The 20,566-nt window shown below is 42.4% G+C and overlaps 1 protein-coding gene and 1 long non-coding RNA gene across 5 annotated transcripts in view; one reads left to right on the top strand and one right to left on the bottom strand.

Moving 5' to 3' along the window:
- Positions 1 to 259: 259 nt before the first annotated feature.
- Positions 260 to 13,831, bottom strand: LOC101711222 (uncharacterized). 2 transcript variants are annotated; one of them, XR_002390430.2, is made up of 6 exons: positions 13,479 to 13,831; positions 13,352 to 13,391; positions 7,857 to 7,908; positions 6,254 to 6,447; positions 1,565 to 1,625; positions 260 to 530 (listed from the first exon to the last, which is right to left on the bottom strand). It is a non-coding gene; the product is annotated as an uncharacterized LOC101711222 (long non-coding RNA). The 2 variants fall into 2 exon arrangements; XR_204861.3 differs by lacking the exon at positions 13,352 to 13,391.
- Positions 13,832 to 13,911: 80 nt separating this feature from the next.
- Positions 13,912 to 20,566, top strand: part of Dcaf5 (DDB1 and CUL4 associated factor 5) — a 109,751-nt gene continuing 103,096 nt past the window's right edge. The window contains exon 1 of one of the 3 annotated variants that reach the window (XM_004837335.3): positions 13,912 to 14,336. In XM_004837335.3, coding sequence (XP_004837392.1) covers positions 14,123 to 14,336 — 214 coding nt within the window. In that variant the 5' untranslated portion in view covers positions 13,912 to 14,122. The remainder of the gene's footprint in view (positions 14,337 to 20,566) is intronic. The other 2 variants (XM_021247316.2, XM_087195309.1) reach the window with 2 other exon arrangements.

Genomic DNA, 20,566 nt, shown 5'->3' with positions numbered 1-20,566 from the left:
ATGATGAATGTTATCATTATTTGTATCTAAAATGTAACAATAAAAAAATAAATAAACATTTCCTCTTTTTTAAAAAAAGAAAAAATTAGTAGGGCCAGGCATAGTGGTCTATGACTATAATCCCTGCACTCAGGAGGGTGAGGGAAGAGGATTGCAGTGAGTTCAAGGCCAGCTTGGGCTACATAGTAAGACCTGTTTCAAAAAAAAAAAAACAAGTTAATGGGAGCAAAAAAAAGGGTATCTTTTTGTACAGATAATACAATTTGGAAATTTAACATATTGTATTTATTTCAACATCATATCATCCTTTAATTTTTAAACAGTTTGTGATTTATAAAATGAACATAAAATATTAGGACAACATTGCATTATATAACATATAAGTAACATGGGATGCATGTGGCTTGTGAAGATCATTGTTCAAGTGGAGTATTTCTCAGCCTGGGCACCATTTTCCCTGTACCCACCCAAGTGGTAGCTGGTTGTGCCATCAGGCTCCGCACACCTCAGGAATGAGAAGCTAAGGAAATCTGGAATAAGCAAAAAATATGACTGATATTTCCAGTGGAAAATCATAAATTCTTTAGAACATACCTTTCCACAGCATTCGATTCTAACCTTTTACTGCCTTTTACATATTTTACAACTCTATAAATGGTAGATAACTTATAGCAAAATAATTCTTGTCTACAGACATGCAAATAAATTCTGCCCAGTGGCCTCAACTGACTTGCCTCCCACTATGAGAAGAAACTAGTTTTACCAACATTTTCAAATTAATTTCAAATTTCTGATCTATAAAGTAGATTCACCGTTGGACTTCTTGCTGTTTTCCCACTAATAAGTTAACAAAAATCCCCATCACATTTCATTTTATATCTGAACAACAGATGTGATTTTATCCTAACAATTTTTTTTCCCTTTTGGAGCCAGGGGTGTGGCTCAGTGGTAGAACACTTGCCTAGCATGCACAAGGCCCAGGTTCCATGCCCCCTCCACCGCCACACACACAAAAGAAATCCTTTAACAGAGAGGGGTTGTTATTCTTTGGCTTCCCTCTGCCATTTCCAGATCATATTCTTTCCCCTATACTTAAGAGGAAAAAGAATAGCCAGGTTTTTGAGGTCCCTGCACCCAATTAATCTTTTCCTCATCCCATGGTCTTATCTACAGGCCTGCCTGTGGCTTCCTGCTCAGTCAGGCAAGATGTTGGCCCATTATTTCTCTCTACTACAAGCCCTGCCATTATTCTGGGTGACTTCAATGATCAAAAAGGTGATCTCTCACCTACGGCCCTGGCTGCCGCTCGTTGCTCTGATCCCAACATCCTCCTCTCTCCTCCCAGAGCAGCCCACTCCTCCCACTCTCCCTTGGGTGTGTCATCCTCTATAACAATTCCATTTCCAGAATCTAATTCAGGCATCTTTCAACACAAACTCCTCTCCTCCCAACGGGGCTGTGACTGGTTCAGGAACACTACCCCAAACTACAGTGCCTCAGCATACTGGACATTGTAAACTAAAGGAATCTGAAAAAATGGTAAAAACAGAAAGGTCACTCTCACCTTCCCCTGGTCCTTCTCCCCCAAGATGGATCATTAAAGTTCAAAAGGGACATCCTTATTTCTGAAGATGAAGAGATAGAGAGATCTGAATAAATAGGCCTTGCTAAATTCCCCCCTAGTTTATAACTATTGAATAATACCCCTATTTTTCCAATCATGTTTCTCCACTGCTGTCCACACTTCCTCAAGCTTAGTATAAAAAATACATAAATTTGAGCTGGGTGTGGTGGAGCACACCTATAATCTCAGCACTTGGGAGGTTGAAACAGGAGGATCACTGTGAGTGTGAGGCCAGCCTGGGCAACATAGTAAGTTCAAGGCCAGCCTAAACTATGTAGGGAGTAACTGTCTCAAAAAGCAAAACAACAAACAAAAACACAAAAACAAATTTAACTGTTTCTTCAATTAATCTGTCTCCAGTTTGAGAGCATCTATGATTTTTTCCTTCCTGTACCTATTAACCACCCCTACAACTTTTGTTGAACTCAACTTCACTGAACTTTCATTCATTGACCTCATCACCTTTTTTTCAATTCCTTTCCTATTTCTCCTATTGATCTAGTTTAGCTTCCCCCCCACCCCTTTTGGTACTGGGAATCAAACTCAGGTCCTTGCATTTGCCAGGCAGGCACTGTGCCACTGAGCTACATCCCTGGCCCTAGCTTAGATTTCATGGTCTATGACTGCACTATTTTGCCCAGTCCCCAAATTCCACTTTTTTCCATTTTTATTTCACTTTACCTACCAGAAAATCCCCAAACTCTAACAAACCTAGTCACCTACCTTCTACATAGCCCTGCTTATAGGTAGTTTGTGCCCTGCTCTAGAAAGTCACATAATAGGGCAGCTTGGTCCAGAGACGCTCAAAGGAACCCTGAACACCCCCAAGCTAGGTCATCATGCTCTCCCACTGTTTAATCAGACCTGTCCCTCTCACAAACTTTGGTTCCCCTCCTTGCCCCACACTCTCAGTGGATGGCCTTGCTTCAATTGACAAAAACCAGAAACCATCACCTGGTAGGCCCCACGACCTTACTACCAAACATAAAGCTTGTGTCACCTGTCTCCATCCTCTCCTCTTTCCCAGTTTAGCAGAGGAGCTGTCCTCCTTCTGACTAAAACTGTGCCACTGTGACCAAATCTAGCGTTTTAAAGTCATCTTATTACCTTCTGGCCACAATTGGCATAATGATCATTCTCATCTCAAAATACTCATTTGTCTCAGCCTCCATGACATAATGCTCCCCTTTTTTCCTCATACGGTATATCTGGCTATTCTTTCTGAGTCCTTGGTAAGTTAGATCCTTCTCTGCCCAAACAGCAACTCTAGGTATCCCCCAAAGCTTAGTCCTAAGCTTGCTTTTCTTTCTTCTCATTAGATACTTCCCCTGAATATTCTCATTTGTGCCCAGGACTTTACCAGTCACCACCCAAAATTCATGTGACCAAGGGAGCACTGAAATAAAAGGGTTTACCGATCCATTACAGATGCTGATTAAAAAAAAAAATAGGACTAGGTCCTAGGACAAATTCTGTGACTACCAGTAGTCACAGACTACAGATTAGACAGCAGGAGGAAATCTTTCCACTGGACTTAAAATCAATAATTTTTATCTTCCCCCTGACAGTACTAGTGATATAGAACACAGGGTGTGGCAAAGCTGGCTGGGGAAATAAGTGGGACCTGTTAATTACAAGATTCCAGGACAGGGCCAAATAATTCTCAGGATCTTGTATGTAGAACTTCTCGTGGGTTCCCATGAGATGTGGATGGCATAAAATAAGGGAGATGCCAGGAGGAGCCCACTATCCTGACTCCTCATAGTAGCATCTAGGAGCCACAGGGTGCACTTTTATTTTTGCTTTTATCCTTTCCTCTCTTTGTTTGCCCCAAGTTTTCTCTGCAGAGCTAGTTCTTTCCATACCCCTTCACCCTCACCTTTGAAATACACCTTTGGGATCGTTTTTGGGTTGTCTCATCCAATTCTTTGTTTGAGGCAAAAAGAATCTGGAATGCTTTCAATTGGTGAGTCATTTCTACAGGAACTACCGAGTAACACTAGAGATTGAAGTCAGGGGTGCTCTCTACCACTGAGCTACATCCCCAGTTCCTTTGAATTTTTGGATTTTTTTTAACTTTGAAACAGTCTTACTAAGTTGCCCATGCTGGCCTCACACTTGAGATCCTCCTGCCTTAGCCTTAGTCTCCTGAGTAACTGGGATTTTAGGCATGTGCCACTACAGCGGCCCAAAGAATATTTCTATAATGAAAATTTGGGGAAAGAAGGTATAACTTGTTACATCAAGCCTACATTGGCTATAGATCAGAGAGCTGGGATAATGTGAAGTGAGGAATGTTTTGGGATAAGACTGTAAGAAGTGTTTCTAGCCAAGCCCAAGCACGGTGGCGCATGCCTATAATCCCAACACTCAGGAGGCTGAGGCAGGAGGATGTATGTGAGTTCAAGTTCAGCCTGGTCTACAAGGTGAGACCCAGTCTCAAAAACACCAAAAGAAAAAAAATGTTTCTTATTTCTGGGTTGGTTAGAGTTAATAGCCTGGGAAGTTCATCTGCAAGTCAGATGCAGTGACAACTAGTGACCTACAGCCTGGAGTCATAAGTCAAGGTTGAAACATACATTCAGGAATGTGGAACAGTCTTTTTTTTTTTTTTTTGGTACTGGGGATGAACTCAGGCCCTTGTGCTTGCAAGGCAGGCGGCGGAACCACTGAGCTAAATCCTCGGCCCTGGAACAGTCTTTTGTTCATTGAGCCAACAGTGTTAATTGATTAATTTCCAGTACCTCTTCTCCTCTCCATCCTCGTACTCCTTTAATTAAATTTAAGAGATCTCAGAATTTTTCTTTTTATCAGTATCAATGACTCCAGCCGCAATCATAAATGTGAGTTTTTTTGAACCTGTCAAATCTTTTGGAAGTCACAGGGGCACCTCAAACTCACTGTACATATAGGTAACTATGTCAGTGAGTGCTTGTACAAGAATAGGCATTTCCCTAATGTCTTGCCCCTCATCCTCCACCCTCCTTAATCCACCACCAAATTCTACTTTTAAAAAATCTTAGAACCATCTACTGTTCAAAGCACTGCTACTAGCCTTATCTAAACTACCATCTTCTCTTCCCTATAACCCTGCAAAAGCTTCTTAATCATACTCAAATCTACTCTCAGTATGCTCCAAGCCCTTCTTCTCCAAGTAGCCAAAATGATCTTACAAAATGCATATCTGATCACGTAAACCCTCTTAAAATCCTTCAGTGACTTTAGGTGAAGACTAAAATGCTTAACATAGCCACAGCCTGTATGATTTAGCAGCTATTTAACTACATCCTCACCTGATATCATGCCCCATCCTGTGTGGCTCTCTCTCCCTCCATAGGACCTTTGCACTCACTGTTCCTTTTGCTTGAGGCACTCCACCTCACCACTCTTTTTGCCTTGTTCACACTTACACTTCTTTCAGATCATAGGTCTTCTGTTTGTTTGGTTTTTTTTTTTTTTTGGTACCGGGGATCAAACTTGGGTCCTTGTGCTCTCAAGGCAGGCAGCAGAAACACTGAGCTAAATCCAACACAGCTCTTCTTAATGTCTCTATTGGGATTTTCCTACTTTAACCCCTCAGCTCCACATTATCATCATTTTGTGAGTCAGTCATAATCCAAGGGCTCTGCCAATAAGAATCCATTTACTTATATAAACAATTCCATTTAATATATGTGGAAACAGATATCACACATTTTTAGGTACAACTGTTATTTTCCTGCAAAATGAGATTATACTATTTTTCCTATGGGTTTTCTTCAGAGTTAATTCACAGATAATAGCTATAAAGGATGTGAACAGGGCCAGCCACATAAAAATTAAATGTTAGCGATTATACCATTGTAATCTATTATCTACTTGTACGAGTCTCTGATTAAAAGTTGTCTCTGTTACTGATAAACATCATGAATGTTGGTTGGGGTCCCTTTTATGCTTTTATATCTCTCGTGTTTGTGGGAAGGGATGCAGCTCAGTGGTGCAGTATGTGCTTAGTGTGAGCAAGACTTTGGGTCCCATCCCCAGGACCATTAAAGAAGTAAATATAGGGCCGGGGATTTAGCTCAGTGGTTCCGCCACCTGCCTCACAAGCGCAAGGTCCTGAGTTCAATTCCCGGTACCAAAAAAAACCAAGAAGTAAATATACACTGTATGTTATACATATATCGCCTGTATGTTTAACTAGTGCAGTCACACAGGGTAGATGTCAATAAACATTCGTTGAATGAATAAACGATACTTCATGTCTGTGGTATAACAGGAAATATACTTGGTCTTCGTTCTTAGTACCTGTCATGGCAGTCCTAAAATTCTTAAAAATTCCTGAGTGCTAGGGGTGTCTTTTGTTTTTCATAATGAATCTTTTTTTTTCTGCCCTGGGGATTGAACCCAGGGTGTACATCCCCAGACCAATGAGTCCTTTTTAATCCCACCGGAGTTTATGCTGTTGAGAACAGCTTAGGACAGGGCAGGGCCAGTCACCAGTCACCAAAAAGACCATGAGAGAGGATGACAGGCTAGGACTGTGATGGCAAACTTTTTGGAGTTTTCAATAATACAAACAGCCCACTTCGGCACATGTGTCATAGGTGGGCACCAGTGGGCTAGGAACTCTCAGCCTTACCCACTTACTTCCAGCAAAGAGGATTAGGGGGTTGTGGAGATTAAGCTCAGTAAAAACTTGTGAACAACAGGTCTGCCATGCTCCCAGATTGTTGAATACATGGAGGTGCTCGAGGGTGGTGTGCACAGAGAGGGCGCAAAAGCTCCCCGCTGATCTCATACTTTGCCCTATGCATCTCTTCTTCTTGCTGTTCCTCTGGATCCTTTATAAGAAAACAATAAATGTAAATAAAGTGTTTCCTGAGTTCTGTGAGACATCCTAGCAAATCAGTGAACCAAAGGAGGGATGGCGTCGTGGTAAACTCAATTTACAGCCAGTTGATCAGAAGCACAGTCTGGTGGTCCTGAGCCCTTAACCCATGGGATCTGACACTCTTTCCTGGAGATAGCATCAGAGCTGAGGTGATCACAGCACACCTAGTTTGTATCTCTGGACAGTTGCTTGGTATGTGTGTAAAAAACACCTGAACAGTTGTTGATCATCATGTTCTGTGTGGAGCATGAGTACAGAGAGAAAAGTCTGTTTTTTCCATATAATGTCATATTATTGGGAATGGAAAACTAATGTGGTTTAGATTTGTTGGAGAAGGGGTTCATGGAAGTGGTAGAACTCAAGGGAAGTATAGGATTTTGGATGGATAAAAAGAAGGTACATTTGAAATGGGACAATGGAGTGAACAGAGGTAAGAAGGAAAGGATAGGCCACCATCCTTCTTGGAGAGTGAGTGCGATGAGGAGTGACAAGAAATCTAACTATAGGTGGAGTACAGACAAAGCCTGCAGGGACTTGATAGGCAGGTAAGGGAGTCTGGACCTGATACAACAGCCATAAGAAAGAGTCTTGGGCAGAGGCACTTCAGCAAGATCCATTCATCCAACAACTAGAGCCCCATAGTATGTGCCAGGAACTCTGCTTCATGCTAGAGATTCCAGTGGTGATCAAAACAGACCATGAAGCAGGGCATGGTCCCGCACGCTTGTAATCCCAGCACCCAGGAGGCTGAGGCAGGAGGATCATGAGGAATTCAAGGCCAGTTTGGGCTACTTAGTGAGTTCAAGGCCAGGCTGAAAAACACAGGGAGGTTTTATCTCAAAAAGCAAAAAAAAAAAAAAAAACAACAGCAAAAAAGACCAGACCATGAGTCGTGAAGGAGTTTGGCTAGGTGATTTCTGAGATTCCTGTGAGCTTTATCATTTTGCAGTATGAATAGTAACCACCCTCTACCAAACTCAAAGATAGCCAGTACACCACCAGCTCCAACTTATCGGGTATCTGTAGTCAAATATACTGATTCCATTTACTTTGTGAGTTCATGTAGTTTATTCAGAAGGAAGGGAGAACAGGTTTATAAATATGCACTGTGGTTGTTCATATTCCAGGAGACTGTTACTGATGATCATCAAGCCCATGAAGACAACACACATTTACCTCTGTAATGTAGACACTATGTCTTCTTGGTCATATTTTACTTTGGGGAGTGGCACTGCCTGATTCTGTTTTTCAAATGGTAATTATGACACCGAAGATGTTCAATAAACATTACAAATTTAGGACAATCTCCAGAAAAGGAATGTTGAATAAATCACTACATACCTGGTACAATAAACATACCTTGTTTTAACAGTTTCTTGTACCACTAACCATGGGTTACTCACATGGAATTCTGAAATTAAAAATGAAGAAAAACAGCTGAGATAATGATTTTGCCAAGAAAATTTCAAATACATAAAGCTCTGATAGCTACTATAGAATGATGTAGGTAAATATCACTGAATAAATATCAAATGAATAATCGTGGCCATTGAGAATTTTTGTCTACTTCTGCTGGGCGTGGTGGTGCACACCTGTTGTCCCAGCACTAGGGAGGCTGAGGCAGGAGGATCACCTTGAGTTTGAGGCCAGCCTGAGCTACAGAGTAAGTTCAAGGCCAGCCTAAACTACTACCACTGACTCAGCTTCCTGAGTGCTGGGATTACAGACATGTGCCGCCACACCTGGCAGAACATACCTTTAAGATGAATGAAAATAACCAGAAAATATATAAGGATTAAGCTAAAACAATGCTTAGAAAGAAATTAATGGCTGTAACCATCTATCTTAGAAAAGAAAATCTCAGATCAATACAAAAAGGTTAAATCCAAACCAATCAGAAGAAAGGAAATAAAAAGAGTAGAAATAAATGAAACTTTAAAAAGCAACAGAATCAAAACTGAAGGTTGGTTCTTTCAAAGTATTAGCAAAACCAATAAACTTAGCTAGATGATCAAGAAAAGAAAAAGGAGACTCCAATTACTAAAATCAGGAATGAAAGGGGTAACATCACTACCAGCATTATAGAAATAAAAAAGATTACAAGAATAACTATAAACATGCCAGCCAATTAGGTAACCTGGATGAAGTGGACAAATTCTTAGAAACATACAAACTACCAAAATTGGATCAAGGAGAAATTGAAAATCTGAAGAGAATTACTATATAACATGCAAAGGGTTTTAATCAGTAATTAAACACTTTCTCACAAGAAGCCCAGGCTAGATGCCTTCCCTGGTGAATTTTATCAGATAGAAAAGAACACTAATCCTTCAGAAACTCTTGCAAAAAATAGAGGAGGTTGGATTTCCCAACTCACTCTATGAACCCAGTATCACCCTGATTCCAAAATCAGACAGAGATATCACAAGAAAGAAAACTATAACTAGAGCCAGTGGTGTATGTAATCCAGCACTCAGGAGGCCGAGACAAGAAGTGTGCCAGTTTGAGGCCAGCCTGGGCAATATACTAATATAGGACTCTGTTTCAAAGAAAGAAAGAGAGAAAGAGAGGAGAGAAGGAGAGAAAGAAGGAGAGAAAGAGAGAGAGAGAAAGAAAGAAAAGAAAGAAAGAAAGAAATTAAGAGAGAAAGAAAGAAAAAGATGGGGAGGGGGAAAGAGAAAAGACTATATACTAAAATCCCATATGAATATATGGACACAATAATTCTTAACAGAATATTAGCAGTGTATCTAGTGACACACAAAATGGATTACAGGGCCAGGGATTTAGCTCAGTGGTTCTGCCACCTGCCTCACAAGAGCAAGGACCTGAGTTTGATCCCTGGTACCAAAAAGAAAAAAAAAGGTATGGACAAAATGGATTACATATCATGTAGGGTTTATCTCAGGAATATAAGGTTGGTTTAACATATGAAAGTCAATCAACATAATGTACATATTAATAAAAGAATAAAAACTGTATGATAATTTCAGTAGACAAAGAAAAAGCCCTTGACAAAATCCAACACCCTTTCAGGCTAAAAAAAAAAATTCTCTAACAAAGAATAGAAGGAAACTTCTGCAATCTGATTAAGGGAATAAACATAAAACTCATGACTGACATAATATCTGGTGAATAAAATACTAAAAACTTTCCCTCCAGTAGCAGGAATAAGACAAGATGTCTGTTCTTCTATTCAACATTGTAATAAGAGATTCTAGCCAAGGAAATTGGGGAAGACAAAGAAATAAAAGGCATCTAGATTGAATAGGAAAAAGTAAAATTATTTCTATTAGCAGCTGATATGATCTTGTATATAGAAAATTTAAGGAGTCTGTAAATCACTGTTAAGGTTAATAAATGAGTTAAGCTAGTTTGCAAGATACAAGGCCAATATACAAAAATCTGTTGTGTTTCTATAAACTAGCAATTTAATAGAAGGAAAACTTGTATTTTAAACAAACAGTGCTTGGACAACTGACAAGAAATCTACAAGCAAAAGAATGCAGCTGGACCCCTATAATATAGCATATACAAAAATTAAGTCAAAATGGATCACAGACTTAATGTAAGTGCTAAAACTATAAAACTGAAGAAACACAGGAGTAAATCTTTTGAGATCTTGGATTAGGCAATGGTTGCTGAGATATGACACCAAATCACAAGTGACAAAATAACCGTATGCAGGAGATAACTCGAGCTTACCAAAATTACAAACTTTAGTGCTACAAAGAATTCAATCAAGAAAGTAAAAAGACAATGGGAAAAATATATGCAAATCATAATACTAGTTACTTTTCTTCACTTATTATGAATAATGTCACTATCAACATTTTGTTGTTTTGAGACGAGGTTTTGCTATGTAGTTCAGGCTGACCTTGAACTCACTATTAGCCCAAGTAGCCCACAGGGTGGCTCGAATTTGCAGTGATCCTCCTGCCTCAGCCTCCTGAGTGCTGGGACAATAGGTATGCACTATTGTCCCCAGCATCACATAGTCAGTTTTGAAGTTTCCTTACTTTGTTTTATTTTTTTGGTACTGGGGATTGAACTCAGAACCTTGTGCTTGTGAGGTAGGCGCAGTGCCACTGAGCTAAATCCCCAGCCCTATTCCTTACTTTCTTCAGTGACACTGGAGCCAAAAAATATATATGCCAAAGAATAAATGAATTTCTGGGAACTCTACAGTTGACCAATATTCAATGAACCCACAGCAATGATGGAGCAATTAAGGGATCCAGTGTTTAGCAATTTCCATATCTTGGTTTTTCTAGAATGAATTTCCAAAACAGCATTTCAAGGTTTCTTGAGTATGAATATTAATGCACCTTAGTTTGTTGGCCTAGGTAAGAAAAATATGAATGAATTTCTTTTTATCCTCCTGGATACATTCTGCAGTGGAAAGATTACTCAGGAATCCAATTTCTTTTTTGGTACTGGGGATCGAACTCAGGACCTTGTGTTTGCGAGGCAGGTGCAGCGTCACTAAGCTAAATCCCCAGCCCCTCAATTTCATTTCTTATGTTAAAACTAAGTACAATGGCCTTTTCTCTATAAATGCATACATCAAAAAGGCAAAGTTCATATGGTCATTGAAATTGTTTTACATTATATACACTATTAATTTGCAATAAACAATATATGAGACTATGTTAAATTTATAAAGGCAATGGTGCTTGATTTTCTTAAATTGGTTATGTTATAGGTCGGGTTGCCAACTTTAGCAAATAAAAATACAGGATGTGTAATTCAGTTTGAATTTCAAATAAACAATGAATAACTATTTTAGTATGAGTATATTCTAAATATTATAGGGGGAACACATATTAAAACATAATTGTTATCTGTAATTCACACTGAACTGAATGGCCTGTATTTTATCTGGCAACACTAATTATAGATTTTATTCACTCTCCTTACTAACAGCTGCCCAGGGTAGCAATAGGAGATAGACAGACTGGGTGGTTCTATATTTCTGCCATCTGTGATCACTGACCAGTTAAAGAAGTTTCCAGCAAAGTCCTAGGATTGAGCTGGCATGTGATCCTGGGCTATTTTTACCCTGAGGTAAATGGGATGGTTTATCCAGAGATTGGGGAAAACAGCTATATTTAAAATTATGGAGGAGTATGTGGAGTATGTACTTATGTGGGAGAGGAGGGTGTGACTTACAGACTGTCATAGTAAAGGCCACTTTAAACATATCATGTGTCCATGTCCCCCAACCCTGGCATAATAAGGTAGATGATGGCCTATTAATTGGAAGGAGCCAGAGGGCTTGCTGGTTTTGGATGTGTGGGTTGAGTATGTCAAGCACAGGAACGGTGAAATGGGAAACTGGCCTTGCAACAAATGGGCTCGCTGGAATGAAGCACAGGAACCTCAAACTCAACACACCTGAAACTAGAATCATTATCTCCAAATTCCTACTTCCAAAGTTTATTTGTGTATTCAGCAAATTCTAAGTGGCCACTAAGTGCCAGCATGTGCTGGCTCTTGAGGAATACTGAGCTGAACATACACAGGGAGCTTGCAGCAGAGTGCAAGAGACTACCCTGTAAACACAAAAGTAAATGATCAATCACACATTATGTTGTTGTGAAAGAAATATATTTAGTGCTGTAAATCTTTAGTCAAGCTGGTGTACTACTGCTGGTCTTTAGATGGCAGATGTAATGAATAAACACTATCGATTGTTGTGAGAAACCCAAGAATAAAACTTTTAAAAAGAAAGCACTACACACTTTCCTATGTAGGGGAACAACATTTCATTAATACTGTAATTTCTGGTCAGGCATGGTGATATATGCCTGCAATTTCAGCTACTTGGGAGGCTGAGATGGGAGGATCACACATTTGAGCCCAGCCTGAGCAATTTAGTGATTTAGTGAGACTCTGTCTCAAAATAAATAATAAAAAGGGCTAGGAATGGAGCTCAGTGCAAAGACCCTAGGTTCAACCCCTACCACTAAACAAATAGGGCAGAGGATGTAGCTCAGTGGTGGACACCTCTGGGTTTCATCCCTAGTGCTACAAAAAGTAAAAACATAAAAACCACACACCTAGTGATCTTCTAATCTTTGGAATTTGCTGAATTTCTATTAAATTTTGCAATATTTGTTCAATTAAACTTTCAGATTAAGTATTTGTATATGTTACTAGATGATTAATCTTATTGTCATACAAAAAATAGAAGTAGGTAATTTTGCTTGACAGGTGAAGCTCATCTATGTTTAATCCATCTTTCTTTCTTTTTTTTTTTTTTAGCCCATCTTTCTTTCTTCTTCAAGTTTTCCTTCAGCGATTTTACTCAACTGCTTCTGTAACATCTCCAGTCCAGAGGATTTAATGTCTGCTAAATTGAAAGGGCAAAGTTGACACCTGCCTATTTCAGTTGCTTATTACCATTTAGCTTCCAGGAAAAGTACTACATTGAAAAGGGAACTTTTGTATCTGGTAAAATTCCAAAGCACTTAGCCAGTTTCCTCAATGGGGTCAACTCAGTGACTCCCAACCAAGTAGCTGGAGGGTAGCTACTTGCGGTCCAGACCACAGCTGTTAGCTAACAGCTGTACAACTTCTAGGTTCCAATAATGCTTCTTAGGTCTTGCAAATGTATCTGGAACCAATGAACAGAAGTACTTTCTACTTCACTGGACTGTCTCAATTTTCTTCTTCCTTTTCTTTCTCTCCCCACCCCCACTTCTTCCTCCTTCCGTCCCTCTTTTTAGCGAGGACAGCTAAGGCATCCAGCAAGTCAAGGCACCGATCGTGCTCCCTGACTAAGCGTCACCCCCAGCCCCTTCTCAATCCCTTTCTCCCTTTCTTTCCCATAATAACATTCTATTACCTACCCCACAGAACAATGCAGCCTTTTCCTTTTTTGCTGAAAAGCTGGAGGAAAAGAGAATTAGAGAACTGAACCGGGGAACGGAGGGTTAGTGTTAAAATTACGCTGAGGGCGAGGGCAGGTGCACTGACCAAATCTCCAGGCAACTTTCCCCCGACTGTCCGGTCCTAATCCCCTTCTTTTTGACTGTGTTAGAGGGGGATACAGGAGGCGGTGGATCGTGGTAGGAGGACCCGAGCTTTTGCCCGCGGTCCTACACCCTTGGCCGAATTTTCCCTGAACTCGGCCGGCGCTGGGCCTCTGGCGGCCGGGGCGGGAAGGTCGGGCGAGCCCGCAGCACGGTGGGCACTTTGTTCAGTGCATTCAACTTTCCACGGTGCTGGGAGGCCTCAGCTCGGCCGCCGCCCGCGGTCTCCAGGCCTCCAGGCCGCAGCCCGCGTTCTTCCGGCCGGCGTGCGGGGGAGGGGCGGCGGCGCCCGCGTGCGTCTAAGTCGGCGGCCGGCGGAAGGGCCGCGCGAAAAGCGCGGCCGGAGCTGAGGATCAGCTGCTGAGGGGCGGAGAAGCCGAGGGAGGAGTCTCGGGGGGAAGAGGAGCGGGAGGGCTCGTCTGGAAGCCGCGAACACCGCCGAGCGTCGGCACACCTCGCTGCTCTGCCATGGCTGGCTAGGGCACCATCCGGAGCGCTGCGCAGCGCGGGGGGAGGGCGGGCGGGAGCGGCGGCCGCGCGCGAGGCCGAGGGAGGGGCGGCGGCGCGAGCGGCGGCGGCGGTTCCAGCATGAAGAGGAGAGCTGGCCTGGGGGGCAGCATGAGGTCAGTGGTGGGCTTCTTGTCCCAGCGGGGCTTGCATGGGGACCCCCTGCTCACTCAGGACTTTCAGAGGAGACGCCTGCGGGGCTGCAGAAACCTCTACAAGAAGGACCTCCTCGGCCACTTCGGCTGTGTCAATGCCATTGAATTCTCCAACAATGGAGGCCAGTGGCTGGTCTCAGGTAAATCAACCTCCTTCCCTCCCCGCGCTTCCCCTGTCTCTCTCCCCGCTGCCCTCCGACCCCACCCCTCCCTTTTCTGCCCCTCTCCTGCGGTAGGAAGATTTGGTGTCAAATTAAAGCCATTGCAGGGGGAGGGAGGGAGGGAAGGAAGGAAAGGAAAGAGGGTGTTTTCTATTTTAAAAAACCCAAAATGGTTGACAGGTCCTTAATTCGCTTTATCCCAAGTGCAAAGTGGTCTCTCCTGATGACTGCCCCTCCTGGGTGGGTCGGGGACGGGGGCCAAGTTGCCGCCTGACAAAGTTTGACGGCAAACTCTTCCTCCGCGTACTTGAAAAGGTGCGGGGTGGGGGTGGGGGGGCATTTTTTGGGATTTGCAAGGGAGGAGGCCTAGGTGCGCCGGGGGCAGAGGGAGCGCGAGCCCCTGTCGCGGGTGTCATGGAGAAGGGACCTTCGGGCCGGGCGGTGACGGGGCGGACGCCGAGAGGCCGGGGACCGCGACCCGGGTTTGTGGGTCGGCGGAGGGGAGGTGACGGGCGGCGGGTCGCTGTCGGCCGCCCCCAGGCTCTCCGAGGGCCCCGCTGCATCACCATTGGTCCTGTGGCGACCTCTTCCGCGTCTTGTTTTTATTATGGTTTTGAGAGTAGTGGGGGCTCTGAAGCTGAGGGGCACCAGCCGGAACTTGAATGCGCAGCTCGCGAGGTGGGGGGTGGTTGGACGACCCCCGGGCGACTTGTTGGCGGGAGCCCGGCCCCCTCACCCCGCTTCCCCGAGGCCACCGTTGCAGGTGGTCTGCGCTTCTCCGCCCTCCCGCCCAGCGGGGCCTGGCTGCCCTCAGGCTCACCCTCTGGGGTGGGGAAAGTGCCGAAATCGAGGCCGGGGCTCCGGCCCGGCGGTGTAGGCCTCGCTCTCCCGGGGCTCCTAGCGACAGGCAGCTGAATCGATAGCCTATTGCTCCCGGGGAGGCCCCGACCCCGCGGCGGCCGCGAATCTGTCTCGGGGGAGGTGCGTCCGTCGCCGGTGGGGGCGCTCGCTGCCGCAGCCCCCTCCTCCCTGGGGTCGCGGCCGGAGGCGAGGGCGGTTAGGGAGGGGCGTCAGCGGGGGAGGGGGCGGCTCCCTGAAACCCTGCTTGGTGAAGGAGGGCGAGGTGGTCGGGCGTTCCCGCTCGCCTTCTGCCTTCCTTCGTTTCTTTTCCTGCATTGGGAGGCGGGAACCGGGAGCCCAGCGCAGGTCGTGGCGCTTAGCTTCACCCAGGTATCCCCAGTGGATTTCTAATTTGCATAAGCTGGCAGCTCGTCAGACACTTCTGGGATCACAGCAAAGCATCTGTCTTTGCAAGTAACGGTAGGAAGTGACAGGGTGCCTATAGTCCAGTTTGGAGGAGCAAGACCAGACTTGTGTGATCATTTCACGATAAACCTTCTGGGATTTCTCCCGAACTGACCTGACCCTTTCACACACACACCGCCCCCGCCCCCCTCATCATTTTCTCTTTGACTACATAGAGTTTGGCACTAGATCATCCCAGGAAGAAACCTGATATTCCACTTTAAGGCAGACCCCACACAAAAACTTCCTTCCCTCACACTGTCATAAATTTCAAAGCAAAAATGGAGAAAGATCTCTTTAAAGAGGGAACAGTATCCCCCCATTCCCCCTTCTGCTGCTTCTGTACATATTCCTGTCTTCTGAGACAGGTATTCCAATGGAGATATTCCCAGACAAACGTTAGCTTAGAGAGGGAATATTAGGGTACTCTTAGACATCTAAACTAATCCAGCTAATTAAATCACAACTACTCATTGCCCAGTTTAACACCCTTAAAACAGATTTATTTTTTGAGATATGTTACACGTATCATACAACTCTCCCATTTAAAGTTAGTACTTTTTAAAAAGTTACCTCCAGGGGCGGGGATTTAGCTCAGTTGTTCCACTGCCTGCCTCTCAAGGGAAAGGTCCCGAGTTCGATCCCCGATACCAAAAAAAAAAGTTCCCTTCATTCTTTCAGTTACTCCCCTTATCCTTTTGGGTGGTGTGTGTGTGTGTATATGTTTTGCTGGCAGTCAAACTATGGGCCTGGGTCCTAGTGCATACACACTCTACTCCCAGCCTTACTCCCCTTATCCTTGTGTAGGATCATCCTCAATACTGTATATTAATTCCATTTTTCCTAATCTTGGTCGGTTCATTTCCTTTGGCTTAATTTTAGCCTGTAGAAGATCGTCTTTTGCACAGGACAGGCCCTGGTTCTAGGCATTCACTTCCTTAACCTTTCTAGGCCTAGGTTACCCTCCTCCAGTACTTCCTGGGTTCCAGCCTTCTTTGTCCCTTGCTCTTCCTCCCACCCCCTACACTCCCTCTAGTTCAGTTCTTCCTGTTTCTTTTTTATCTGCTCCTGTCCTTGTACTTACTCCTTCCAGCAGCCTTTTCCACTGAACCCTCCAGTTTGGCTCAAATGGACCTGGCTTTTTTTATTGGTTCTCTGAACATGGAATTTTGGTTAAAAGCCTTTTTAGCTATTCACTTTCCATTATGAGTACAGCTTGTGCTGACACAAAGTTCTTCCTGCTTGCTTCAGATAAGGAAGCTCCCTTTGGGAGTCTTAATACACCTTAACTAGTTAAAGCCAATTGAATTTTTTTTCGGACAAGTCCTTCAGTAATCTTTCCTGGTTTAAATTATCTTAAGTGTTGTGTTTACAATTTTTCTTATCTATTATTGTCCCTTATTAACACTTATTACCTGAAAGGGAGCATATACTATTTTGAGTTAATGCTATCTATCCTTAATAAGTGACAAGAATATTCACAACATTTAGTTGTTCTTCTGTCTTGTCTGGATTAAAACCCTTATGAGTGATGATTAAAATGATAGATTTTTCATAGTTCATTGTTTTCACTTACTAATTAATTGTTTGGGCAGGCTCATGTTTCTGGCAGTTGCTATGTAGTATTTGATAGACTTTGCTTACATCCAGAGAAAATATTTGTGTAAGTCCTGTGGCTATAGAAAATACTATTAGTTAAGGCCACATCACTTATCTGTCCTAATGGCCTCTTCCAGGCACAGTGAGGTCAACAGATGGTAAGAGTAAAGAGAAAATTGGGACTGAGAAAAGATGCTCTGCTGAGAACTGAGATTATGACAGCAACAAGTGGGACAATGTTTGTTGGACACTTTAAAACACTAAAATATTTAAAACTAAACAGTATTTTTCTTTGGTGTTGTCCAGAGAGGGCATCACTATGGTGCCATGTAAAACAGTGTGGTATAGTTGACACATGGTTAAAATCATTGTTGTGTCATGTAACGTGTGATCTTAGTTAAATTACTAAGCCTCTGTGGGCCTGTTTGCTCTGAGGTATACACAACAGGAATACCAGCATCTACCTGAAGGGCTGTTGTGAAATCTGCATTAGGCGAGGTATAGATTGGATGCTGAACTGAATGCTAGTCTTTCAGAGCAAAAACTGAGTTTGTTTTTTTTCCCCTTTGAGATTGTAACACATGGCATCATTCATAGTTGACATTTTTTCCTACGGTATGGGTAATAGATCTGTGCAAATTGAGCAGCCAATATAGTTTTGTGACTTCTAGTTGTGAAATGGAGAGCACAATGTGGTATGGAAAACCTGCCTGGGATTTGGTGTCATGTGATTTGAGTTGGAGACTTTACCAGTAACAGATTGTCATTAGATAAATCATTTCACACCTCATCTGTAAAATGGGGTTAAAAGATTGCTGTTAACTACCCAATAGTATGGTAAAATTTATTTTATTTTATTTTATTTTTTTTGGTAGTGGGGATTGACACCAGGGCCTTTGCATTGGGCTATATCCCAGCCCCCTCCTTTTTTATTTTGAGGCTGGGTCTTGCCGAGTCACTAAATTGCCCAGTCTGGACTTGAATTTGCAGTGGTCCTGCCTCAGGCTCCCAGAGTGCTAGGATTATAGGTGTGTACCGCCATGCCCAGCTTCAATGAAATGTTACCTGTTTCAATATGTTATGTGTTTCCATGAAATGAAACTACTTGATTTGGAGTGAGCATTATCTTTTTATCAGTCCAGTTTATGCTTGATGATTATGTATATTTACTCATTTTAGAGGCAGAACAATACTGTATGTTGAAATGTTTCTTACAAGAAAATTTAACAGCATTAAGGAAGTTAGGGTCCAACATATCCAGAGTCTGCCCCCAAAAAATACATTAGGAAAAGAAAAACTTGTACAAGCATTTTAATACTAAATTTATTGAGATATCATGAAGTTAATACAAGTTACCTTTGGTCTCTACAAGAGGTGTTGGAAAGTGGTGGCCATTAGCTTCCAGACATTAATTAGTACAGCAAACTGCTGAAATGTGTATCCAGTTTTTTTGGTGGACTCTGTATTTTAGGTGATAATCCTGGATTTATCTTTCAGGTCTTTGGTTGTATCTCCTATGTATGTATGTATGTATTTATTTATTTATTTATGTATGTATGTATGTATTTAGCAGTGCTGGAGATTGAGCCTAGGCCTTTTGTCACTGAGCCACATCCCCAACTCCTGTTAGGTACTTTCAACTGCCTTCACCTCTTACGCTTTTTCTTTTTCCTATAGTGGAATACTTTATGTTTACTTTTTCTTTTTGAAGAAGATGAACATCTTTTTGGGAGTTGATTGGAAGTCAATCAGGAAATAGCTCTTTGTGCATATGACTTGGAATGTAACTCTGCCTTATATCTTATAAAGGGTTTTGTGCAATCATTCTAAGCATTAAACAAAAATAAAGATTTGGTTCTTTGAGGATAAGAGTTGCTATGTTATTATTTCCCTATCATTGAGTTTATCATTGGATACTGTAGAGCTAGCAAATTAATAGTGCATAAGGGTAAAGTTTTTGAATTATATTGAGAGATTATAATCTTTGTGTGTGTGTGTATGCTATGAGTAAATGTAGGAAAAGTACATCCAGAAGCTTTTCAAATGGTGTCTGTGCTGTTTCAGCACTAGAGTATAGACCTTGGAGTCAGACTGGCTGGCGTGAATACCAGCTCAACTACTAGCTAACTACAACACCTTTGACAAGTCACTTATCTTCCCTCTTGTCTATTTCTGGGTAAGGACAGTACTTCTCAAGATTGTAGTGAAGATCGAATGAAAGGGAGAGCTGGGCATGGTGTCACACACCTATAATCCCAGCACTCAGCAGCCTGAGGCAGGAGGATTGATTGCCTTGAGTTCAGGCCAGCCTGGGTTACACAGTTCAAGGTTAGCCTGAACTACTAGGGAGACCCTGTCTCAAAAAAAACAAACAAACAAAGATTGAATGGAATAACTGGAGGTGAGGCACTGGAGGTGGCTATACACTCCTGTAATCTCATCTACTCAGGAGGCCGAGGCAGGAGCATCACCTGGGCAATTTAGTGAAACTCTTGTCTAAAAATTTAAAAAAGGGCTGGGGATATGGCTCAATAGTAGAATGCCTGAGTTCGATCCCTAGTAAAACAACCAGTCAATCAATCAATAAAATAACACAAGGCCTGCAGTTGCTATGGGTGCTATTCTGGAACTGTTACTATTCTTTGTAAACTTTTTAAAATCTTTTTTGCCCGGGATTTAGCTCAGTGGTTTTGCCGTCTGCTGCACAAGCGCAAGGACCCGAGTTCGATCCCCGGTACCAAAAAAAAAAATTTTTTTTTAAAGCAAAACATTTATTAGTATATTGAGATATACATAACCATAACATTTATCATAGGGAATTTGTACCTGTACAAAATATATCGTTCTTTTTTTCCCATTCCTCTCCCCTCCCTTAGACACCTCTTCCCTTCCTTATTTTAGTATATGTGCTACTGAAGCAAGACCTCCCCTCCTTATTTATGAAATCTTTGTCTCCAATTTTTCTTTCTATTCTTTTTTTCTTGTCCCTTCTTTCCTTTCCCGGTTCTCCCTCCTTTGTTCCCCTTCACATTTGAACATTTTCTCCCCATTTCCCAATATCTATTATACATTTTGGTCATTATTTCCACTTTTGGTTTCTCACACCAGAGAAACAATATGATATTTAAACAGGTGTGTTTGATTTTTCTCACTTAAGAGTATGGTCTCAAGGTACATCCATTTAGCTGCAAATCTTTCAAGGTTATCCTACTTCATGGCAGAGTATTACTCCATTGTGTAAAAAAAAATCTTTATCCATTCATCAGTTGGTATTTGGGCTGTTTCCAAGATTTAGCTATTACAAA

Source organism: Heterocephalus glaber, unplaced genomic scaffold, assembly GCF_053883595.1.
Source record: "Heterocephalus glaber isolate CG9 unplaced genomic scaffold, H.glaber_assembly_v1.0 deba00001608, whole genome shotgun sequence".
In the NCBI taxonomy this organism is placed as follows: domain Eukaryota; kingdom Metazoa; phylum Chordata; class Mammalia; order Rodentia; family Bathyergidae; genus Heterocephalus; species Heterocephalus glaber.
This window is presented reverse-complemented; position numbering and strand designations above follow the sequence as displayed.